This window comes from Microcebus murinus, chromosome 13 (assembly GCF_040939455.1).
Source record: "Microcebus murinus isolate Inina chromosome 13, M.murinus_Inina_mat1.0, whole genome shotgun sequence".
NCBI lineage: Eukaryota > Metazoa > Chordata > Mammalia > Primates > Cheirogaleidae > Microcebus > Microcebus murinus.
The window spans coordinates 52,909,203-52,936,447 of record NC_134116.1 but is presented as its reverse complement, the minus strand read 5'-3'; the positions used below and the strand labels follow the sequence as shown (position 1 = coordinate 52,936,447).

General features: G+C 36.1%; 1 protein-coding gene across 2 annotated transcripts in view; it reads left to right on the top strand.

The window, feature by feature from the left end:
* Positions 1 to 9,828: 9,828 nt before the first annotated feature.
* The window catches only part of PCDH17 (protocadherin 17), a 94,087-nt gene continuing 76,670 nt past the window's right edge, over positions 9,829 to 27,245 (top strand). For both annotated transcript variants that reach the window (XM_076009406.1, XM_012749794.2), the window contains exon 1: positions 9,829 to 14,865. In XM_076009406.1, the coding sequence (XP_075865521.1) occupies positions 12,301 to 14,865 (2,565 nt within the window). In that variant the 5' untranslated portion in view covers positions 9,829 to 12,300. The remainder of the gene's footprint in view (positions 14,866 to 27,245) is intronic.

The following is a 27,245-nucleotide window of genomic DNA, read 5'->3' as shown; positions in this document are numbered from 1 at the left end:
TTATATTTATATAAAATTATAATATTTTATATTATTAGTTTATTAATATAGAAATATATTAATATTTCAATAGAATATTATATATCTGTTGTATAATTTATTGATCCAATTATTTTGTGGTTAGGAAGAATGCTTCCCCTTAAAATGACCAAATCCTGATCCCTAAAATCTGCTAATATGTTACATTACATGGAAAAAGAGACTTTGCAGATTTAGTTAGGGTTACAGACTTTAGGAAGAATGTCCTGAGTTATCTGAGTGTACACAATCTAATAACATGAGCCCCTAAAAGCAAAGAATTTTCTTCTGCTGGAAGCCAAGAACATGCAGCAGAGGGGGAAGTCAGACTGATTTAAAGTTAGAGAAGAAATGGGCTTTCCAAGTTTGAAGATGGAGGGGCAACATGATAAGGAATGCAGTCAGCTGAGAAAATCTGGCTGACAGTCAGCAAGCAAAGAGGGGGCGCACTCCTGCAGTCACACACTGAATTCAGACAACAACCTTGGGTCTCAGATGAAGGAACTTCCTTCTCTGCCTTGTTCACTGTTATAATTTCAGGTCCTAAAATCTACACCTCACTTGCTAAGTCAATGAATAAATTAATTCTATTTCTGTCTTTGGAGATTGTTCTTTATGATCACTTGCTGAGGTTTTATTTTTTCTTTTTCTTGAGAGATAATTTCACTTTTTTGTTGATTTATATGATTTGTAGAAGCTAAAAGTTCTACACTGGTATTAAATATGTAGTGTTTATTAGAATGAGAAATTTAGAAGAGGGATCAATTTCATAAAAGAGAAAGGTATCAAAAATGAGTTAGTAAAAAATAAAAAGAATTATTTCTATAAAATCAAGAAAACTATACAGTACTCAGCAAATCTTACAGAAAGAGATAATGTGCAAAATAGGGAGAAGCAGCACGCAGAACTGTGGAAATTGCCTATTACTCTGTTGCATGAGTGACAAGAACCATGAATGCAGAAGGACTTAAATATGTGGAGTCAAGGTCTTATTAAAGGCTAAAGGACCACCAATTGGGCTATAAAATGAGTTTCATACAAATCATGAAATCATGTGGGGAGAAACATACATTATCTATAAAAAGGTTTAAATTGACTCAAAATATCAAAGAGCTTCTGGGGTACTGTAGAACTTTGATTTCTTCCATGCTTTAGCCATAATGGTTTGCTTACAAGTCATGCAATTGAGTTTCCATGCTGTCTGGCTTTTCTCCCCATTAGCATTGCTGCCTGAAAATGTCTTGTACTGGAAATGGTAGAAGCCCCCTCTTGTGTTAATTGGTGGATTTGAGAGTTGAACAAAAACAGCACAGTCTTGCTCATCCAAAGCAGTCCTGGGGAGTATAACTTGGAGTTAAAACTTAATATTTTTTTCATCATCATTGAAATTCAAAACCCAACGGTCTATGTGTTGATTTTTACATTTTGCCTGGTAGTCAATCAGCTGGTCTAATTTACAAACTTGGGCCTTTTTCTGCTGCCAAAAAAACCCTTTTTCCTCATATTTTTAGAGTTTTAGATTTTCCTCATTTTCCCTATTTGATTTTGTTTCTTCTTTTAGATCTTCTGCCTTTTATTATTATATTCTGGTAATGAATATTTTGCACCTGTAATTGTATTTATTTTTCTCTAATTGTATTTATTTCTGCACCATCTTTTTGCTCTGAGTTCTAGAAAAATACATGAAAGTTTTCATGTATATCTCTAAGTTTTCTGCAATATTCTTTCTGCTGTTGACTGAACCTACTGTAGTTTTGCATTTCACAGTCATTATTTTTTTAAATTTTATATTAGTTTTCCTTCATGGCTACCTATTCAAGTTTCATGGATTCTCTATCTCCAAAAATCTTTTTGAGAACATGAAGTAGAATTTTTACAAAGAAATTCTGTTTCTGTATTAATTCCACTTTACAAGAGATTACGTGCTTTGATTCCTCAATGTGTTCCTGAAACTCTAAACTATAGCACGTATATTTCAGAATGATATACTTACCCTGTTCATATTCAGAGAAAGATCATTGAGAATTAAGACATGTTCCCTGAGAAACTGTAGGTTTTGATCAAATTGAGATGAAAGTGAAGGCTCAGATTTATTGTACACTTCCTATAGCTTCTGATAAAATATGGTACCAGCTTTTCCACAGCCTACTCTTTCTACTTTTTCTCTCTATGTACATGATATTTACATTTATTCCAGGATCTCTTCCTCTTATTTCCAGGGAAGTGACTCTGAGCAGTTAAGATTTGAGAAATTTCCTTCAATCTAACCCCATCTCACCTGTGTCTATAAATCACTCTTAGTTATTTAAATATGTCTTGTTGCTCTTTCCACAATGATGCACAATTTTCTTTATTTTCCTAATGATAATTCCAATGACAATTTAGCAAGATGTGGGGCAAGGGAAGAATAAATGACAATTATACAGATCACCAATTCACTTTAAAACTAGGAAAAGGTTTTAGCTTTGCTTAATCTTAAATAGCATTTTTTTTCTTTTTTTATGCATGCATTTAGAACCAAGTATTTAGGTTTCCTTTCTGTAAATATTTTCATTCTTAACTTTAACTCACTTGAGGTGACGTATGATGCTACAAGATGTGCTTACACTCTTAATCTGGAGTTCATGGATAAAGAATTCCATAGGTTGCTTCTTCATGAATGCCTCCTTAAAAGAGTGTAATATTTTAAATGTATGTTTTATATGCAAATATATTGGAAATGTATTTGGAATTCAAATGCATGCAGAAAATTCTTGGAAGGGTCCTTGATTCAAAATTCTAGTTACCAATTTTAGAATAATGTTAATTTATATTTGTTGACATGGCTGAGCCATAAAATAAACTTTTAAATCATCACTATTTTTATGCCCTTCACTTACTGCTCTTGCCTGTTCACATCAGCAGTGCCCTTTACCTCTAACTAGACAGAATTATACCATCCATCTTTCACCAGTCAGAGTGAGAAAGATCTCTATATCTCAATGGACTTTTTGCTGCTAAACCTGAAAGCAAAGTGAAAAGACCACACCCTGGCCTATCTTTTACTTTTTGCCTGTTGTGAGATTCACTTAAATCACAGTTGTTATAATCTATTAAGCTCCCCATTGCAAATGTAATTTCTGGTTTTAAGTACAGGAAGCTATTTTTCAAAAACATAGATTTTTCAGGTATTAAAATGTGCTCATAAAGTGCAGTGCATTACACAAATGCATCTCGCCTCTCTTAAATTTTTAGTATCAGCAGAGCAAAGCTGCTTTTTGATAATTTTCCAAAACAAAGTTACTTTAATGTTTGTATACAATGAGTATGCTAATCAAGTTTCTGCAATTCCTGTGTTGATTAAAATATTTGTACAAACTGAATTCATAGCTCACCATCAAATTTATTGGAAAGGGGTTTGGTTCTGTAGCATTCAGCATATTTTTGAATGGATCTTTGTAACAAAAGAGTTTAATTACCACTGTCCCTATTGATATACTTTCAGAATATTGTTAATTTATATTTGTATAAATGGCTGAGCAGTGCAATTTTAAATTTATCCTTTTTTATGCCTTTCTCTGATTCCTATACCCTGATCACATCATTTAGAGAAGGGAAAATGGATCACTCCAACTCATATAATTACTATAGCCAATATGTTTCTGAATTTAATCTGTTTTTCTTTTTCTGGAAAGAGTTGGCCAACTTTTAAATAAGTACTCACACATCTAAATTCATTTTGTCTAATAGTATGTTTATGGTCTTCACATACTTAGTTTGTACTACACTGAGCACTTTTGGTGAGAAATAAAGATGTCTCACTCATTTACTACCAAATATGAACTTAAGTCCTTCACTGTTTAATTAAAATATTGTAAATCATTCTATTTCTATTTTAGTATTGTCAATTTGTAAATGACTATGATCTTTTTTTCCTACATATTCTCTCTCATCTTTTCTAGAAACAGGTGATCCTGACTCAGAAAGCTATGGATATTCTTCAAGAATCTGAGTTAAGAGATTAGGTTTCAGAATCTCCAAAAATCAATTCAGCCATGATAATTTTTAAAGTGTTTCATGCCAATGATTCCTCGTATTTAACATTTAACATGGGTCAAAAATGTCATTCAAGTAAGAACATAAATTATTTTATTAGTTATGTACTTGTTTATGTATGTTTTGGGGGTAAAACTAGACAAAGGTGCTTCACCTGAAACAAAAGTGTGCTATTTCAAGGGTGACAGACAGTAGCTGTTTAACAGCACTTGATTTTCAATTGGACTCCTCCGAATTTTTAAAAGATAAGAGGAAATAATATGCCTGGCTCACCGAAAAGAGGAATTTACATAAGCAGAACATAATTATCCAAGTAAGACCTTGTCGCTGAAACTTGGAAGGGTTAATGATTATGATGATAATTAAAATGCAGAGGATTTGTATTAATAAAATACTTATTTGCTTTCTGAAGAGCTCAGCGTACTTCTATTTTCTTCTCATAGATCTCTGTGTAATAGCTATGTAACAGGCTGTTTAAATACCTCAGAATAATGAAAAGAAACATGTGGCTTGTTATAACCATAAGTTTTTATAAGCTTTTGGTTTTGGCTTCACCTGAAAGCTGGACCTCCTGTGACACAGCTTTTTGAAACATTTCAGGTCATCATTGCAAAACTGACTCTGAGGAAAGAGTGCCACCTACTGAATCAAATTTCCCGGGTTCCCTCCAAGGGCTGGTCTCCCAGCTTTAGATTCGTCCTAACTTGCTTTACTGTAAGAAATAATGGGCTTGCTGCACCATGCATGAAATAATTTTATAATCTTTGTTTCCAGATTCAGCCACTTTATTTCCATGATCCAGCAGCCACATCTATAAATTAACGATTTCATTCGTAAGCTTTTCATTTGTTTTAAGAAGTAATATACAGATTAAGCAAACCTAATTTTCCTATGAAGCAATTTCCCAAATGCCCGAATGTCTCTCTTTATTGTTAAAGTGACCACAAGGGGGAGCTAGCACGTAACTTCTTATGGGGCAGGAGAGTTGAGGTTGATTAATGAATTGAACCCTTTTATTCCTGGCTGATAAGTCAGGAATGGATATAAATATGGCATTTGGAATTTATGAAGTTCAAGATAATTCTTCTCAGAGTTACATTTTGCATAACATAATCTAACATCTCTTCTTAATATGTACTAAGACATCAGAGATAGTCTAATAGATATACTTTTTGGTCTGACAATTCTTTTCTGTGTGTGGTCTAGTCTAGTTTATCTATACACACATACTTTTTAAAAATCAAACTAAATAACCTAAATAATATTCAATTATAAACTTAAATCTAAAAATCTTAAATTAGATTTTAAATTCGTCTAATACTTCAGAATATATGTCCTGAAATATAGGTCACTGTTCAAGAGTTGATCACTGGTTACTAATTTATGAATGTTTCCTTTGTCTTACCAATTTAGAAATGTATGTAAAATACATAGCTATCAGTTGTGAACTTAGTTTATTTATTGTGTGAATTATGAATTAAGTCCTTGCAGATATAATGTGCATGACTTTGTAGGGTTAATCCTGTAATTTTATCTTGAGTGTTCATTGATAGCACACTTCTTGTACTAGGGAGGAGGGCACATAAATAGGGATATGTCATCATAGCATTACATATCATGACATACACATAATATAGAAGAACATTAAAATATATTATTTTTCTGACAAATATTTTTCTAATATACATATTTCACAATTTTAGTAAAAATTAGAAAAGTTTAATATTCTATTTAAAATACTATTTACTTATATAAATATTTGACAATTTTTTATTTTGTTTTTATGTAGGAGAGATTGAGTTCTCAAAATTTTTTTAAATGACAGCATTTTCCCTGAATTTTAAAAATTCTGTTTAAGTCACATTGCTTTTATGACAATTCATATTTTTCATTAAGGAGAAAGATGTGTTTTAACAATTGTCCTGTTAGTAATATGGATTTCTCATTCATTAAAAGGTAAAGCTTTGATTAAAAGTCAATAAATGGTCAATGGCTGTGTATTAGAGGTGAGCCACAAATTCCTCTAAAAGACAATGGCAACTAAGGGAACTGGCTATTAATAAAATACTATTATTCAGTTGAGAATTTAAATGTGATATGGAAACCTTTAATACTAATTATATTTAAAACAACTTAGCTGTCACATTTATTTTGAAAGTTCTCTGTTAACAAATAAAAATATATGAAATCAAGCAGGAAATTAATGGCAAAAATGATAGAGAAGGAAACAACGGAGAGAGCATTTTTTATTCATATAAACAATGTGTTGAAAACATTAGCATCAAAAATTTCTCTTAATAACCGTATTTTATTTAACTCAAGAATACTCACACAGAAGTGGAAACAAAAAAAAAAAAAAGAATCAGCAAGCAGGACAAGTTGCTAAAGAATGCTGAACTGCTGGCATTATGACTGCATGTATAAACTCAGAATTACAACTACAATTAGTAAATATGTAGTTTAAAGAGTCTCTCTGAGGCAAAATTCAATAACTTAAATTATATAAAATTCCATAAAATAGCATCTTTAAGATTATTCCTTAATAAGGGTGCTATTAATTCAATTACTGGAGTAATATAGCAGTATTAATCATTCTTTATCAGTCTATAAATATATACTTTAATATTTCTCCCTTTGAAGCTATTCCAACATAATAATCAATTTACCTTTAAAACACACCTAGACTAGCACATTGTATTAATTAAATGTTATATTTATATGTATTTCCAAATACTTTCTCTCAATGACTGTGCATACACATATTTCAAATAATCTCACAAGATCTTTAGGTGTTCAACTATGTGTATTAAAAAGATATAATTTTAATTCAAGGTTGAGACTATCATTGGTAATTATAAATAATGATTATCAATCAGCCTTTTTTTGAGAAATGTGAAATTTTATGTATCCTTAGTTATGCACAACACTAAGTTCTTCTAGATTCTTTAACTTGATGTTATATGTCCATAGCCTTGTATGATATAAAAAACAATGAGATTTTTGAACTGTTTAACCATATTTATATCATCTCTCTCTTTTTAAATTAAGTTTAATATTTTAAGCATAGAAAAAAAGATATTCCTGAACAACTTTATTGTAAGCCAAAAACCCTATTTGGGGAAAAAAAGATAGATCTTATGAAATGATTAAAAATTAAGAGTGGTTATCAATCATGGCTGGTTAAAGGGAAGCCAAACTATTGGAAATGAGATATCAGTTGATTCCATTTCCGTTAAAAATAAAGTATGAGACATAAAATTAAAATCAGTTATTTTAGATCTATGTCAGTCTTGGACAACAGAATTTAATACTACAGATTAAATAAAATACAAATAAGATAACTAATATACTTCTGCTCTTTGCAAACACCGTGGGGTATTTGCTAAAACATGGTAGTTCTTTTTCCATACACTAGGGGGCGGTATGACATAATTACTCTGGAGGGGTGGTAAGCAAATTTATATCTTATGAGGATGTATTTTCACATCACTTTGTCTTTTCTTTCTAATCGCCCCTAAATTGTATAACAGCACATATAAATCAAACTAACCAATAAACCATAATACCTTTCCCTTGGAATTTTTTTCATTCTCTTGTTTTTGCCTTATGGTAAACCTTAAGGATATTTTATGACTTTCCTTGAAAGTCATATGTAATGCAAAAAAGTATGTAATGCAAAAAAGCCAAATTTGTTGCATCTGAAAAGTAATGATTAATAAATGACTGTGTAATCACTACTCTTTATTTAAGTTAGCTGCTGCTTTTAAAACCTCAAAGCCTCAGCTTTTGAGGTACATGTTGGGACAGAGATACTAAAGAGATATAAGGCTGGGGTTTTCCAAGGCAGCCTGGTTAAGCACACACTCAGCAAAACAACCCAGGCTTCTACAAAGCTCTATCTTCTCTGTTTAGCAATAGTATATGCATGACAAACTACTTATTTAGAAAATACAAAGACACTTTAGGATTTGAAGGTCTGGCTGAAAAGAGCTTGTCTTTGAATTTTTAAACTGTTAGAGTCTCTTAAGGGAGTGATAAATTTTGGATACAGATCAGACTGCAAATTCAAGCAATAGGTTATCTCATTGAATCCTCCATGAAATAAATAGCTCCTTTACCTGAATCTTTAAGCAATTATCCCAACAACAATTTTCAGAACTTTCTTGTAATTGGTCTGGATTTGATTTTCTTTGAATCCTGAATGATTCATGTTACAGACTTGTACGTTAGTCATTCACAATTTATAAATGGCAACTTAACTTCAGTATTTATGAATTGCAATCAATAATCTAGCAATCAAAACACTCACCTTTTCTATTTCAATATTTCAATTTTCTTTTTTGTTCTTAACTCTTTCCCAGAATGGCTGGATCACGAGGAAACCGGTCTCCACTTGCAGATGTTTGTGATTATAGTTTAGGAAGAAAGAATCTCTGAGATTAGTAACTGAAATTGGAGAAGTGGATGAATCAGGAGTGTGGGGTGTGTGTATGTGTGTGTGGTGTTACTTACAAAACAGGAATCTTAAATCTCCTCCTGATATGCTTCCACTTTTTACTGTTCAGTTTCCATGCAAAGGAGCTTTGGCAAATGTGGTTATCAATGGTTATTTGGTTTTAAGGAGACAAAATTCAAATTGCCATGTGAAACTTCAACAAGAATGGAGGTGAACAAAACACCAAAACTATTGTGTGTGTGTGTGTGTGTGTGTGTGTGGGCGTCCGCTTTACCTTGCACCCGGGCTGTTTTGGTGGAGGAGGACGACAGAAAAAAGGGTAGAACGTTAAGTATTATTTAGCCAGATTTGAGGGTTGTTTTTTTTTTTTTTTTTTTTTTTTTTTAACAAGCTACCAAGCCTGTTTTGACAGCGAGCCTTTCTTCTCAAAGCAGAGACTCTTTTCCTCTGAGGAGGTAGGGCCTTTCAGTGGACGTCTGCTTTTCTTCTGAAACACTTTCATAATTAAGTGACTTTCCTTGCATGGGTGCCTGGGGACAGCTGATTTTTCTCTGAGGATGAAGAAAGTTACATATTGATTGCCGTTGCTCGCGGCGTGTTTGTACCAGCGCGGGCAGAACGGGCTCAGGAGCGCCCTCGGATTCACACACCCTCGCCGAATACACATCTCACGGTCTGCAGACACGCGCTCACGCACACACACACACACACACACACACACTCACACACACACACCACACACACACCACACACACACCACACACGTCCCCCGCACCTCCTCCAGACGGGTCCATGCGGCGTCAGATCTGCGCTTCCCTTGGCATGGGTGTGTGCCGTGGCAGCGCGTGCGTGCGCGCCTCTGTGTGTGTGTGTGTGTGTGTGTGTGTGTGTGTGCAGAAAAACACTGGGAAGACCGCAGCTACCTTATTCTGCAAGTACGCTGCGATTCCCGTTCCTGTGTATAGAGGACCCAAAATAAATAAATTCGTCTGTCAAAACTTTTTTTTAAAAAAAATTCTCTTTTCCGTCGGAACACAGTGGAAGAGTTACCACCCCCGGTAGTTAATAGACCCAGGAGACCCGGCGGCCAGGCCCCGGGCGCCGCTGCCTCGGCGGAGCGCTGCAACTCGGCCAGCCCGGCCGGGCTCCCATCTAACTGATCTAATCAATGACTACGAAGAGCTGGGACTCCTGGCCCCGCCCCCGCCAGCCGCTTCTCCGCCTCCCATTGGGCGCGGGCCGAGGAGGCAGGGCCTTGCTCCTCACCCGGATTGGCTGGCAGGGAATCAGTATCAATGTTTAAGCGGCGGCGTGAGGTGAATAGAGTCAGTCAGCGAGAGACGCTAGGGAGAGAGCAGGGATTGCGAGCCCGGCGGATGCGGCAGCGGCGGAGGGCGGCTGGGGAGACGCTACTCCAACTGTTGAATTGAATTTTCACCTTTTCCTTTCCTCGCGGCTTTGCTGGCGGAGATGGATTTATTTGCTTTGAAATCCGCGCATCTTCCTCAGACTGTGGGGTGATCCTGACAGGAACCAGATTGAAAGGGACCACCCGTGACAGAAAAGAAGGAATTAAAGAGAGAGAGAGAGAAAAAAAAACAACTCCACAACAGACTGCACAATTAACTGTACACTACCGATGCTGGACTTTGTGAATAGAGAACATTGAGAGGAAAGAACCTCGAACTGGGATGTGAGGCTAAACTGGGAACAATTACTGGAAACCTGATTTTTGTTATTTTTTCCAGGACTCTGAGAGATTTGGGGGTGCCTCACGCCTCACCAAGACGAAAGGTTTTTCAAAATAAATAAATCAATAAATACACCTAGCAAAGCAGACGCCTGTTTTTCCAGAGCCTCGGACTCCGGCAGAAAGAGGTAGAGTAAAAAGTGCTGCTGGATTCAGCTTCACCTTCCTCCTTCCCTCCCTCTCTCTCGCTTTTTATCTTTTTTTTTCCTCCCCAAACATGAATCTGGTTTTCCTTTCCATAGAGTGAGTCAGAGAAAGCGTTAGGAAGAAGCCGCAACTAATATCTGTGAAGGGAGGACCATGAGGCGAGAGTGAATACGATTCGTTCCGCTGCTTCTGACTCATCCGGCAGATCGGAACACCTGCATTTCTGGATGTGTCATTCCCGTATGTCCAGGCGTCTCGGGAGCCCGAAATAATGTGCAGACAGACCTGCGCCTAACATCCCCTCGGAGGTATATCCCCGGGGAGGACGCCCCGGGGCCGAACCGCCACGGCCACATCTCCTCGCCCCCTGCCCTCCCCGAGTCGCCCAGAGAGACTGTGCGAGAGCGAGACTGCAGAATGCATCACGCCAAACCTTGATATGTTTCTTTCATCCAGCCCACTCCTCCTACTATAAAAAAAAAAAAAATTGAAGGGGGAAGAAAAAAAAAACCCGCACTTTATTTGCTTCAAATATTCACCACTTTTATTCCTCGCCAAGGTTTTCCTTTCTAGATGAAGAGGACTGGGAGGCAGGGCTATTGGAAGGAGATGATGAATAGAAAGAAAAGAGAGGCACTTGACAGCCCAGCCCAGTGAATGCAGAGACTGTTTCCCTTCTAGCGAGAGACAGGGAGAGTGTGTGTGCGAAGACTGTGGGGTGGCTCCCCCTTCCTTTTTATTCCGCCTTCCCCTCCCCCTTCAGATCTGCACGTCCAACCATGAGTTGCCTGTTGATTTCCTTTCGCCTGGGAAGAAAAGCAAACTGGAATTAAACTGCATGGAGAGAAGTCCTTGCTCACGGGGAGGGGATGGGATGGTAGCGGTGGCTACTGGTTTGGCGTAGAGAAATCGCAGTGTGTTCTACGAATAGAGGCGAAGATATATCTATGTATTTCCCCCCTCCCAATAGACTCACACAGCAAATGCTGATCAGGCTGTGGCTTTCTTGATTTCGGGGGAGAGCCTTTTCCGAGGAAGAGAGGGAGGAGCCTGGTGGGGAGAGGAAACTACAAATCGGGACACTAGTTCTTTACGCTGCATTTCCTCCCTCCCTTTGGCTGCTCGGAAAGGAGAGAGAGAGAGAAAATACGTTTGGCTGGTAGATGCAGTCCGCCGCCGCCGCTGCCTCAGCCAGCAATGCAAGATTAGATCTCTAAATGCAGCAAAACACTGCCTGAAAACAGACTAGCCCGCGCGGCAAGCAGACATTTCACGGGGTGCCGAGGAAGCTTCAAAATATATGTGACTCTCTTTTCATTGCTCTTCACCCCCATCAATTTCATCACGGAAGAAGAGTAGCAAGTAAGGATTTCACTTTCGGATCTGCCTGGAGACACACCTCCCCGCACCCTCCCCCACTCGATGTGAAGAGTATTCCGGAGGCTCCGGGCGGGAGTGGATTTGCAGCACCCTAGCGGGAGTGAGGAAAACCTACCGATTCTTTAGCTCATTATCATCCCTCCCAGACGTGATTTCCTTCTTATCGCCAGTCTCATCACTCAAGTTTGAGCCTCCTCAAGTCCAGGCGAGAGACACAAAACCGCGGGCTCGCCCCCAGCCGCAGGGAGCCGCCGCCTTGCTCCGAGCCCCTGCAGCTCCGCTGCACCTCATCTCGTCGCCCAGTGCGGAGGCTGTAGATCAACAGGTTCGGGGAACTTGAGCGGAATAAAGAGAGACTGCCTGGTGCCGCAGCCCGAGTGCGGAGGGAAGGAAGGACCCACAGACTTGTGTCTCGCATCTTGCGCGCACGCTGCGCCGGGGCCCCAGGCTGGCGCGCACTCACTCGCTCGCCGCTCCAGTCCGGCTGCTCCTGCCCCCACCCCACCGATCGGGGATGTACCTTTCCATCTGTTGCTGCTTTCTTCTCTGGGCCCCTGCCCTGACTCTCAAAAACCTCAACTACTCCGTGCCGGAGGAGCAAGGGGCCGGCACGGTGATCGGTAACATTGGCAAGGATGCTCGACTGCAGCCAGGGCTTCCGCCTGCTGAGCGGGGCGGCGGCGGGCGCAGCAAGTCGGGTAGCTACCGGGTGCTGGAGAATTCGGCGCCGCACCTGCTGGACGTGGACGCAGACAGCGGGCTCCTCTACACCAAGCAGCGCATCGACCGCGAGTCCTTGTGCCGCCACAACGCCAAGTGCCAGCTATCCCTCGAGGTGTTCGCCAACGACAAGGAGATCTGTATGATCAAGGTAGAGATCCAGGACATCAACGACAATGCGCCCTCCTTCCCCTCGGACCAGATCGAAATGGACATCTCAGAAAACGCGGCCCCTGGCACCCGTTTCCCCCTCACCAGCGCACATGACCCTGATGCGGGAGAGAACGGGCTCCGCACCTATCTGCTCACTCGCGACGACCATGGCCTCTTTGCACTGGACGTCAAGTCCCGCGGAGACGGCACGAAGTTCCCGGAGCTGGTCATACAGAAGGCGCTAGACCGCGAGCAACAGAACCACCACACGCTTGTACTGACTGCCCTGGATGGCGGTGAGCCGCCACGCTCTGCCACCGTGCAGATCAACGTGAAGGTGATTGACTCAAACGACAACAGCCCGGTCTTCGAGGCACCCTCCTACCTGGTGGAACTGCCCGAGAACGCCCCACTGGGCACCGTGGTTATCGATCTGAACGCCACTGATGCTGACGAGGGTCCCAACGGTGAAGTGATCTATTCCTTCAGCAGCTACGTGCCCGACCGCGTGCGGGAGCTCTTCTCCATTGACCCCAAGACCGGCCTAATCCGTGTTAAAGGCAACCTGGACTATGAGGAAAATGGGATGCTGGAGATTGACGTGCAGGCTCGAGACCTGGGGCCTAACCCTATCCCAGCCCACTGCAAGGTCACCGTCAAACTCATCGACCGAAACGACAACGCGCCGTCCATTGGTTTCGTCTCCGTTCGCCAGGGGGCGCTGAGCGAGGCCGCCCCTCCCGGCACAGTCATAGCCCTCGTGCGGGTCACTGACCGAGACTCGGGCAAGAACGGGCAGCTGCAGTGTCGGGTCCTGGGCGGAGGAGGGACCGGCGGCGGCGGGGGCCTGGGAGGTCCCGGGGGTTCCGTCCCTTTCAAGCTTGAGGAGAACTATGACAACTTCTATACGGTAGTGACTGACCGCCCGCTGGACCGTGAGACACAGGACGAATACAATGTGACAATCGTGGCGCGGGACGGGGGCTCCCCTCCACTCAATTCCACCAAGTCATTTGCGGTCAAGATCCTGGACGAGAACGACAACCCGCCTCGGTTCACCAAAGGACTCTACGTGCTTCAGGTGCATGAGAACAACATCCCAGGAGAGTACCTGGGTTCAGTGCTCGCCCAAGATCCCGATCTGGGCCAAAATGGTACTGTATCCTATTCCATTCTGCCCTCTCACATTGGCGACGTGTCCATCTACACCTATGTGTCTGTGAACCCCACTAATGGGGCCATCTACGCCTTGCGCTCCTTTAACTACGAACAGACCAAGGCTTTTGAGTTCAAGGTGCTTGCTAAGGACTCGGGCGCGCCCGCGCACTTGGAGAGCAATGCCACTGTGAGGGTGACAGTGCTGGACGTGAATGACAACGCGCCGGTGATAGTGCTTCCCACGCTGCAGAACGACACCGCTGAGCTGCAGGTGCCCCGTAATGCTGGCCTGGGCTACCTGGTAAGCACCGTGCGCGCGCTCGACAGCGACTTTGGCGAGAGCGGGCGCCTCACCTACGAGATCGTGGACGGCAACGACGACCACCTGTTTGAGATTGATCCATCCAGCGGCGAGATCCGCACGCTGCATCCCTTCTGGGAGGACGTAACGCCGGTAGTGGAGCTGGTGGTAAAAGTGACCGACCATGGCAAGCCCACCCTGTCTGCAGTGGCCAAGCTCATCATCCGCTCGGTGAGCGGCTCCCTGCCCGAGGGGGTACCCCGGGTGAATGGCGAGCAGCACCACTGGGACATGTCGTTGCCGCTCATTGTGACCCTGAGCACTATTTCCATTATCCTCCTAGCGGCCATGATCACCATCGCTGTCAAGTGCAAGCGCGAGAACAAGGAGATCCGCACTTACAACTGCCGCATCGCCGAGTACAGCCACCCGCAGCTAGGAGGGGGCAAAGGCAAGAAGAAGAAGATCAACAAAAATGATATCATGCTGGTGCAGAGTGAGGTCGAGGAGCGGAATGCCATGAACGTCATGAACGTGGTGAGCAGCCCCTCCCTGGCCACCTCCCCTATGTACTTCGACTACCAGACCCGCCTGCCCCTCAGCTCGCCCCGGTCGGAGGTGATGTATCTCAAACCAGCCTCCAACAACCTGACTGTCCCTCAGGGGCACGCGGGCTGCCACACCAGCTTCACCGGACAAGGGACTAATGCAAGCGAGACCCCTGCCACTCGGATGTCCATAATTCAGGTAGGAGAATTTTAGCATAACTGGGACTTCACTTTACTGCTGGTTTTGGAGCTGTCCTGAAACCGTTGGTACAAGGACAAGCCACACTGCCAGCATCAGTGAAAGGGGAAAAAATTAAATGAAAATGGTTTATTTAGACTTTTGACACTGTGTGTACATCATACTCTACATATAACCCCTCAAATAGTCTAAAATCTACAAGATGTAAATGTCCTACTTCTGTTGCATTTTAAAATTTATTTTTATAGGTTTAAAAATGTTAGCAGTATTCAGTATTCATAGTTTATTTTACTTAATTTTTATTTGTTGCTTTAGATTTCTTCCCATAACAAAGGATTCCCAGAGTAGGCAAAACAATTGTTTTAGCTCATCCCCTTAAAAAGATTTTAATTCCACTTAAAAATTTGGTGCCCAAAATGAAAGAAATATATGCCCAAATATTTAAGAAGTTAACTTATTAAAGTACAAAGTAGCAACCAGTCAGAATTCCAGAGCTTGAATCAATTTGAACTAAGTTTTCACCTCTCAAAAACTCAGTTTTATATTTAACAAGTATTTTAAAGGACAGTCTCATTTATTCTTCAGCTGAAACTGCAGCATAGTGCATTAGTGGAGGTGAAGACTTTGAAATGTACTCTGAAGCACTTTCAAAAGTTTGAATAAATGTAGACTCTGGCTAATGAACACTTATGAAAAGTTTGTATTTGTTTGTATTTGTCCCATGATTATCCTGATCTCTTTCTTGAAGTCACTGAGGAATGAAAAAAGTACACCAGAGGGTCACAAGCTCATTTTGTGGTATTTAAAACAGGAGGCAAAGTTGTATTGAAGGCACTTAATGTGCCAAAAAGAATTCCAGTGTGTATTTAGTTTGCATACACTGTATTTTCGCTATATCTATATTTAACATGTTAGTATGATTCAAAGTTATTGATTACATGACAAAACTAAATGACTGACCAGCCTGTACATAGATTCTAACAATAGCAGATACCTGTACTGTGTCTAGTCATTGTCTAGTTTCTTTTAACCACTATTGAGTTGTGTTGCAGAAAAACTTAATTCTTGCTTATTAACATTATGTGTTGCTACAAATTACTCTGGTTGAGCAGTATGTGAAATTCAAAATTGAGCTTAACTAAAAGTGACACTTCAGGAGGAATATTAGTTTGGGGCAATTGAAAATAATTTGTTCATTATTTTATGCTTTGAAAAGCAAATAACTTTTTAACGACACTTGACTCAGTGATGTTTTTATTGTTAAAGTGGAGTAGTAAAATTTCATAATATTATCCTTTCTAACCTAACAAGTGTACCAAATACTAATACTTAGCAAAACATATTTTCCTATAATAGTATAATGTCCTTTTAAAACAGACTCATAATTGATGCTACTGAATACTAAAGTATCAATTGTAGTATTAAATTCCACTTTTTCTAGTATTTACTGAACATCAGGATTCATGATTTTTTGAGGTCTATATAAAACTGAAAATAATTTTCCCACTTAAAATGATGTGGTTTCTAAGAAAGTCTTTCTGTGAGTTTGTAAAAGTGGCATTAATGATAATTGGTATATCTTTAAAGGGATATATGTTAAAATATGTATTTATAGATCTGCTATTGTCATTTTACAAATACACATATGTATTTTTACCATTGACAATTATAAATATTTCACAGAGGGTTAATGCTTAATCTTCCCCTTCCAAGTGCTATGAATTGTATTTTCATTTAATTTCCAGTAAAAATGAAGTTGATGCAGTAGAATTTTCAGCTAGCCTGATTCTTTGGGCAGACTAGTGAGAAACTGCCTTGAATTAACATATTCAAAAGGTTTTGAGGGACAGTGATGCCTGTGCTATATTTGCACCATGTTGTCCTTGAAGCTGGTCATTGCTTAAGGATGATGATGATGATGATGATGATAATTCTTCCCATTAGCAGTAAAACTTAAGCCAAAGCAAATGCACATACACACAAACCCAATTTAAGCAGAAAGCAAAGGAGAAACTTCCTCACCATTCCGTTTCTTCTAGAATTTTAATCTGTGACATAAAAACACAAAAGAAGCTTTAATGTTAAGTCTTTGAAAACTTTTTCAAAGTAGCTCAATTTCCTATACTGCTTCTGTCCTAGAAATATCCTCAACATAAACTGTTAAAATAGGCTTTTTTTTTTCTATTGAGTTTTTGCAATCCTCCACGGGATGCTTTGTAAGTTTTTAATGTGTTCATGGTCTTTTAAATGTAACAAGTTTATCTCATCATTAATTATGGAGAACAGAACAAATTTACTACAATGACTTTTTTTTTAACTAGTGTACTGCAAACACATTGTGTTAAAGTGGCATGCATGAATTAAAGCATTTAGGTATCCCATACTTTTGTTTCAAGCGCTTTTATTAGTGTATATATGTAATACAGCCTGCTAAGGAAACACACTTTTAATCTCACATGTGTTTCTAAAGGTAGGAATTTTAATCCACAGAGTGCACTTGGACTAACTGCTACGAGATCTGGTTCATCTTTATTTTCCAGCATATGTGTGCTGTTTAGAAGGTGCACAGCGTATTTCATTAAAGGAATGAAAAGAAGTTTATAATTGTGTTGAGATACACTGATACAATATGGTAATATGAAATTTAGGAATGCCATGATTTATAAGGTTCACATTACAGCTAAAGTTAAGATTTAAGTATCAAGGTATTTTGTACACTTCACAAAGTCTAAAATGTTAACATTAATGTTTCCAGGTTCTTTTTAGGCATGAGTATTTTTACTGAATATGGATACAGAACAATGTAAGCTGGTGTAGAAATAATGGTTTGTGAGAAGAGATTTTATTTCAGGTTTTTTTCAAGTTTTTCAGACAAAATTTCTTTTAACAATAGATTAATGACTAAAATATCCACAATAGTGTGCATCATAATACATCATAGTTATAATTAAATATTTTAGTTACCTTATAGCTATAAAACTAATTTTGAAGAATAGAAACACAGAGTTTGTGGTAGATAAGGAAAATAGATTGTTATACAAATTTATAAAGGTATTTTTCATAGGAGGAATTTCTATGTGAATTTTTTCATGTATTAGTATGAAATCTAAAGTCAAGTAGAGATCATTACTAATTTTCAAGAATAACTGCCAATGATGGCTTCTCAAGAATTAATCATTAAGTATCAGGGTGACTTCCCAACAGGTGTTTTCAACAGGCATCCTCGAGAAAAGCAGAGAAGACTGGAGACTTTTCTCTGATATGAGAGTTTCCAGTTTTGTCTGGACGCACTAGTTAAATGTGTTTTCACATATTTTTGTAGCACCAAGACAAGTCATTTTAATGTGCTCTCATAGAAGAAAATATATTGAGCCAGCAGAATGAGAACTACTGAAATAAATCTTGAAAAGGAATACATTCTTACTAAGTGTTTTATAGATCAATTTCAAATGATTCAGGTTAGGGCTGACTTTAGAATCTTCATGCTGGGAAGATAAAATCCTTCTGATAGATGAGCATGGCCTTTTTAATAACAGGGAATTAAGCATATGGTAAAGGCCTAGAGCCAATCCAAATATATAAAAATGAGATTGAAGTGTAGAGGCCTAAAGTATCATAGTGTAAACAATAAACTCAGTATTTCAGAATCAAAAAATAAAAGTCTATCTTTAATAGCAACATTATCAACTGTCTGCCTTTATTCCCACTTTGTTTTAGTACAAGATGCTTCTGACTACAGAGACTCATTCAGATTATTTCCCAAGATCTTGATCTTCAAAACTTCATACTGTAGCATATTAATGATTTCAGTAACAAACACAAAGTGTGTGAACAATGTCTGTCATCATTTATAATTTTGGAGATATTTTGCTGTTTATTTTTATTCTAAGATGGCATTGTTTGATTATTATATGCATTAGTTTCCATAAACTGTATATATATCTCTATTTATAGGAGTTAGGGTGGGCTGAGTAAAAAAAAGAATGTCCCTTTCTTATTGCATGCCTCTAGGAGTGTTTTGTCCACTTGTCTTTTTTCTTAAAGATTTTAAAAAGATAAAAAGAATAATTGCCACTTCAGATTAACATGAGTACATAATCATTACATTTTTTCTGTTTTATCATGCATTAAAAGTAGTACAAATAAAGTAAAGAAACAATATAAAATATAATCAGCTATTAGGTGTTTGGAGTTTTCTTAAAGAAGGGATTAGACCCCCCAAATCTCAATATTATTATTATTATATTATTACTTTTATTATTCTTAGTTTTATGTACATGTATGAAAATTTCAGCTCCAATATAAATCTTTGTGAATTTTTCTATTTCACAATAAATAAAATAAAAAGTGTAATTTTTGATTGTATGAACTAAAAACCACAGAATCTTATTTTTAATATTAGTTAATATAACTCTTCATAAGGTAATCCCTTCTTTATCCATTAGCTTTTAGTTTTCAATAAAATTTCCAAAATGCCAGCTAATATTTCATCATCCTTACATTGAAATGATAATCCTTAAGGCTTTTAAAAATGTAGGAAAGATAATTTTAAATGTTACTTGAGTTGTATGAGTTCTATAATTTCAATAAATATTATCATATATAAATGTATGCCAAGGATTTTGGAATTTTAGTTCTGATATCTTAATGTTATTTAAAGCTGTGTGTGATCAGGAAAAGATATCAGATCATAGAAAAACTATGCCTTAAAATTCTTATTTCAACTACTTGAATACTTTTTAGTGAAGAAAAAAATTACATTTTTAAAACTAACATTACCACCTTTGACTATATTGTTCAAGCCATGAAAAATACACACACACAAATTTTACAGAATATTTTCTACATAAAGTTGATGCTATAATATATATCATACACTTTTTTAAAGTGCATAGATATACCTTTTATATATTAGATTAAAATAAATTATTCTTAAAACAATCCCAGATATTATCTCTATTAAAGAACCAAGAAATAAACCCATCTTAAAAGGAAAAATCTTCAGATAATTATTTAACACTATTTAACGAATAACATTTATATTTTTATCATGTTTAAGTGCTATTCTCAGATTTCAGTTTTCATATTTTTCACTCAGTGCTGCTTATGTAATATAACACAATGGAAATATATTTATAAAATAAAAGGCATAAATTAAGATAAATATTTTATATTTTTTAAAGATGAATAAAAGCTTACATGCATGTATTGCAGTTAAGTTGGCTATTCCTATATTTATTAAAATATAAAAAATAAAACTTTTTGACAAAATTAAGTATGTGTATAAATATGTCTTTATATTTTCAGTATAATGTATGTAAGTACTTGGTCAAGTATAAATATTAACCTATTTTTATACTTTTTAGTTCAAAAGCAATATTTCTCGTTTTAAGGAATGACTCAGACTTTTATTTTTCTTTGGAAATAAGTTAAAACTTGATGAGTTACTGTTTTAAAGTTTCAAACAGTTTGAAGTTTCTTCAGATATAGCCAATCATTCTAGCAAAAAGGAGTTAAAGAACAACTGGCCTTCAGTGGGCAATAGGTTGGAGCCTATGTAGATTAAGAGAAAAAAAATTTCATCCGAATTTCTGATTCTTTTTGGAGGCTGTTAGGAAAGGGGAAGCATTGTGAGAACATATATATATATGCTCTATGTTTGATGATGAAACAACAACAGGAGGAGGAAGAAGCCACCATAACTGGGCTCATGCCAGTAAGGAAGTAAAACTTAACTCCCTAATGGTGGAGAAGTCTTGCAATACACTCCAATAGTGAGTAAATTCTTACAAATGCACCTGCTAATTATGATATTAGTCATTGCTCTAGAAGGTATTCCCCTCAGTGATACTCTGTTTAATAAATCCCAGAGGGCATTATCTTAAAGTCATATTTTAGTAAAGCCATTAGGGAAGGGATTTTTTTGTTAAATTCCTTCAAACGATGTATATTTGTTAGAGAATAGCATAAAGTTCATTCTGCTTATCATTTTGAAGATAGTGTGACTTCTGCCACCCACCTACTTTTAAAGTTCATCAGATTTACACTAATCTGTTGTCAAACCATTTTAGTAAAGGAGACTTTGACAAGAATTTCCTTCAATGGCATACAGTCTTTTACAGTTAGTCATAAGCTTTCACCACTAGCTTTGACTGTGATATATTGCTATTCTTTGGTCTTCTGAGATAAATTATCTATAATAAAGAAGGTCTTAATGACATCAACATCCCTGCTGTGACTAAGCAGAAAGATGCTCCTGTTTCCTTGCTACTGAAAAAAAATATTAAGTTCAATATTTTTAAGGTAAAGCAAAAAAAAAAGACCTGTAAAAAATCCAGATGCAAAATTGTGGCTATGTGGGTGGCGTCTTTCACTTGTATGCACCACATTCTTCCAGTGATAGACTATAAAATTGGTTTCAGACAGTGTTTGAGAGAATCTATTGATATACATGTGACACACTTCTATTTGCCTGTTCTGGTCCTAGTGACATTCTGATTACTGGTATTTGTAGGCCTTGCCCTGGATCTATTCCAGGCAGTTTTATTGTAGTGAAATGGTTCTTACAGTTCATTGAGCATCTAGCATAACTGTGCTGAATATGATTGGCGCGTTTGCATATATTTATTCAAAAAAATAAGGCAGTTAAACAGCATAATTATGGGAAAACGAATCATAACAATAAAAGACCATTTAAGTTAACAAGCTTTGTGATCAAAGGATAAATACAGGTTGGATAAATGACACTCTTAGATGTATCTAATCTACATAAATAGACTTTGGTCTGATTAGAGGAATGGAATATATTAAAATAATTTAATGATATTAGAAATAAATTTATTTCAGTCATTTTGAAATATTTGAAGACCTGTATTATCTTATTTTCTTTGTTTCTATTTGCTAAAATAGTCATGAATTATATTTATGTTCCATGAAAAATGAGCAAGTTAAAGATAAATACAATCTTGTAAGCATCTGTTTGGCACTGAAATGTACCCTGTCTGAACAATATTTAATATTTTTTAAGCTTGTGATGTTTTTGATTGATTTTTAATTAGTGGAACACATTAAAGGAACCACTTAAAGGGCAATTTCTTGTTTACTCTCTTTATCAGCTAAAAGCTGCCTTTGTAGAGTTTGAAAGCTAGAGCATTAAAAATCAATTTCAAGTTTCAAAGCTGTACATTCATAATTGTTGTGTAGATATATACTGTTATAAGAAACATTGGTTACATGTTTGTAAATTACATTAGTATACAATGTAGGTAATAACTCTATATACTGAAAGATTCTAAAGATTTTGATAGCACATATGCTTTAAAATAGCAGATTTAACGTCCAATATTATTAAATAAGTATTTTCTTTCCAACAACTATGGTTTTTAGATATATTTTCTTCAGCTTTTTTGGTGATAACTTTAAAAAATGTAATTTAGGCACAAATCATGAATTGATATGCTTCTTTATAGTATTTCTCCCTGAATTCTTAATAAGTATTGCAAAGCAATGATTTGATTATACTTATACATAGAATTTTCATGTTCCCCAATTCAATAAAACTCAAATTGAAACATATACATGAAAGTATTAAGTGATATCCTAAATTCCAACAGTTTACTTTTATAAAATGAAAATGCAACAGGTATTTTATTATAGGCAGAAATGGTTAGGGGGAGTCAAAATATCTTTTCTGTTGTATAATTCAATTTTAGACTACTACTGTCTTAGATAAATTCTTAAATTTGTATTTATAGGCCAAACATTTCCATCAGTTTCTAAAGCCTAGAGCTAGTTAACCTTAATATACAACATTATTTGTTAAATCGCAGTCCCCAATATAAATACCTTTTCTAAAAGCTATTGATTTTATTTTTTATACAACATATTTTATGAGTATACTGAGGTCATTTTATGACTGAATACTTGATATATTTTTGCTATTCTTTCACAGTAGCAGAGCAATTGCATATGCAGAACTGAATTTATAAAGCAATTCACCTTTGATTATCACGAGAACTAACCACATGTGCAAAGTGGAATTGTGTGGGTTTTACTGATGTCCTCATTTCAGTAGATGAAATAAAAGTAAGAAGTTAGAATATCTGAGAAATAATATGCTTAAACTCTTAGCAAAATTTAGTAAATATAAAATGTTATCATTTCAGTATTTTGGAAAAGGAGGGGATTAGTTTCAAAAGAAGATATTTACCACCTCAAACCTTAGTGCTTAATGATACATTTTTACATAAACTATTAGCCATACTAACTTTCTGAACAATGTTAAAAATAATTTACTTTGATTTCCATAGTTCTGTCATCAAAACAGAAACATCAAAACAAAAACAAACCAGAATATCATCTAAATATTGGTTAATTCTATTATAATGTCTTCTTGGACACGGAATTCTTGCTTTCTATTTTGCTTTTGCAGTTTTGTATCTATTTAAAAATGGCATATCTTAAATAAATTTATTGCATTAAGAATATGAATAAGAGCATTTGTAAGTCATACAAAAAACATAAGTCAATCATCTACCTTTATTATCATTTTCATTTCGATAAAGTGAAGATTTACATACAAACTTACCTTCACATAGTTTGAAGGCAAGACACTTGATTGTTCACTTCACTTTTATTATTATTTGAAGCTTTGCATGACCTTGTGTTACATTAATATATTTTTTCTTTCTTTTTGTTTTAAGCCAATGTCTTATCTTGTATTGTCATCTTGGTTGATTAAATTAGAAATTCCTGATTAAAAAGAAAGTTCACAGTATGCATGGAATGCATTCATAAGTTTAGAAAATAATGAAAATATTTTGATGCTGCTGCATGTACCTAAGCATTGAGTAAGATACAGGACTATTAAGAGCATATATATATGAAAAACAGTAAACATTTCAATATCGAAGCATAGCTTGAAAAAAAAAAAAAAAGTCTATGACCTTTCACTTTTAGTGTTGGCAGATGCAGGAATCATAATTATTAGCTAAGTTTCCTGATCCTGACCTTCTTAGTGAAGCTACTATTTATCCTTAGATAATAATGATGGAAATAAGAGAACTATCCTAATAAACAATTCCTACAGACAGGAATTTCTAAGGGTTACTGGCAAAAGCTTATTCTACAGTGTGGCCCTGATACCGAATGTGCCAATACCAACAACTGAAGCAATATCTCCAAGTGGAGAGAAACTAAAAAAGACAAAGAATACATTTAATGATACTTTTTTCCTTCTGATTTTGAGCAATAGACTTTCCATGATTTTTTTATAATCAAGACAATTACATAGTAATTTGGGTTAGAATGCATGCCCAGTTCCCCATCTCAAAACCCAATTTGTTACCACCTGTGGCTATTTCTATTAAAAAAAAGAAACATAATTACTAAGAGTCTCAGCAGTCTTAGAGTAAATTTTTGCAATTACAATACCTCCCTTGGGCAGATGTGTGAAAATGGCAGATTAATTCCTGCCAGGATCTTTCTGTTCCTCACGCATTTTTAGGTTTGGTGTCGCCTGCTTATTAGAGTGGCTCTGTTTGCTCTGGTTAAAGGTTATGTCCGTGTTTCCATAGTAAATCTCTAGAAATAAAGATCCACAAATCAGCCATTAAATTTTGCCGTAGGTGAAAAGTTGGCATGTAACATCTCTGCGAAAGAGTGGATATTTTCATCATTCTCCTCTGTTGCCTGGTTAAGTTTGAAGTAAAAGATAGCAAGACCATTTGGCAATGTTGAGAAAGCAGGACTTAGACTAGCAGGTAAAAAGAAAAGTGTGGTAAAATAATATTAATCCGGTAGAAGCTAAGGAAGTATTTTTAGTCTATGTTTGATCCCAAAGCTATATGACGCCAAAGGATTTTAAAGAGCAATAAAAAGATTGACTGGATGACTAACAGGTGATTTAACACCTTACTAATTTTCATTCATTTCTTTTTGTTGTTGTTTTGTGTATTATGTTCTTAATGAAGATCTAATTGATCTACATGCAAAATAATGAATGATATTAAGTCTGAACAGTGTTAACCCCCTGGATGAATGTTTTAACTCTTTATTAGCAACATAAAAGTTATTTTGTCTCAAAGAAGTCTAGGTAGAAAAATAATGAAGACAGGCCATGTCCATATTGTTTGTCAACTAACTATAGTTGCGAGAAATTAGCATAGTTTCTGATACATAGTAGATACTTTAAAAAATATGAATTCTTTGTGAAGAAATTGAGACTTCTATAGTTAAATAATTTCCAATAATCACCCATCATATATAAGCTTCAGTTTAGAGTCAAACCTAGATAGGACGAAGGTAAAAGTCTATGACATTAATACAAATATGCTAAAATATTGATCTGCTGGTTAATAACTTATTTGAATATGGTATATTTTGACATTTTAAAATATTTTTACTTATCACCTTTGTATTAAAATTACTGCAATGAAAATTTCTATATACTTCTATTGATACTACAAGTTTATGCAGAAAGATGAGTGATCAAAGTTCACAATTATGAACCTTAAGCTCTCACTGTATCTGTTTATAGTATATATGTAAACAAATATAATATATATAAAACATATACACATGCAAGTATATACATCAAGAGCAAATAATGTTGATTATAGCGTATCTTCCTATCTTAATATGTTGTATACAGTATTGAAATGATGCAATTCTTATGTTATGTCTATTTGTTAAGACCTCAAGTATCACTCAACCCTAGTGAGTTGTTAAGAACTTAATATAATAATCATTTTGACTATCTTCTATATTTTAGTTAATTTTAAGATACTTGTATTTGTGGAGATATCCCATAAATTGTAAATACATTCTTTCTATATGATTGTTTTAATGAAATGAGATTATATTAAACCCTAAACAGTTTTTTTAGGATTATATTTATTTTTATGTGTTATATATAATTTTAAAATTTACTCACTTTAGAATCTACTAACTGTGATAATCGGAATGAAAAAAATCACTGTTGGCAATTATCAGGTATATGTAATAATAATAAACTAACTTACAAATTTTTCTTAACATTTCAAAATCTATCTTGTGTAGGTGACAATGAAATTTTTTGCGTATAATATGGAAACATAAACTGAGCATTCAAATAAATAGTATGCTGTCCATTTCAGTATTGTTATTTGAAATGCATTCTCAATATTCAGAGTTGTTTAATTTACAGTCATTAATTAAATGAATAAATAAATCATTTTTGAAGCTATTAATTGAAATAATTTACCAATTCTAACCTATTTTGGGACTTACTAATTACCGGAATTTTAAGGTTTAATTGCCAAGTCCATATCAAACAATAAGGAAGTTTGATAGAGTTTTAAGCAGAATGAATTTTCAAGCTGTATTAAAAGTTCAATTATTCTCATTTGTCAGAGTAGCTGAGATAAAGAGTGAAGGAAAAAATAATAGAAAGGACCACAAAAATGTAATTTTCAAATGTTTAGGGTTCATTTTCAACATTCATAGACAAGAGAGAGTGTTTCTGAGAGATTAAACTATCCACATTTGTCTAAACATTGCCATTCCAGTCCATCTGTAAATTCACCTTGAAATATTGGACATTTTGGAAAAGGGCACATAAGTAATCAGTGTTACTCAATCCAGATGAAGTGGACATCAAGATTGAGAATGTCATAGAAAGAACCACAGTGGCCTATATACATGTAACAGGTATTCTCTGAGACATTATCAGCCAGGAACTGGGCCTGTAGTATTCCATAATCTGTCTGCATTTTACTCATTTCTCTGAATGTGTGTATTGTTGTTAAACTATCATACATGCTTTCTTTTAAAGAGTACAGCCTAGACATCTACTGGAAATGAGACTTCCAAATAATGTTGGCAAAAATCTGAATGTTTTGAAAATCTACCAGTTTGCAAGCATTTGTTAGTCATTACTTCAGACCTGAAACATCTATAATTCGCTTAAAAACTTTGAAATATTGCCAAAACATTTAAAAATTATCATTCAAAGTATATAATATTGAGTGAAAGAAAAGGAAATAAATTATTATTTATGTATTATACTGACCTATTCTAATTCTATTATTTTTATTCTTACCATCTGGTCTCTTTTCTGTGACATCCCAGCAGAAAATATACTTTTTACAGGACTACATATGTACCTTGTATATTTATACCTAGTGTGTGTGTATGTGTGTGTGTGTGTGTATATTTAATTCAGATATGTATGTTGATCAGGCATGGTAGTGTTTATCACCAGATTAATATTTAGCTATATGAATATTTGGACCTAGGATTCATATAGTTCATTTTACATAGTGGAGATATATAGGAATGAGTTTGAACAAATAGCATTATGTTTGGGATTTTTACTTTTTATTTTATTTTTTTGAGAGCAA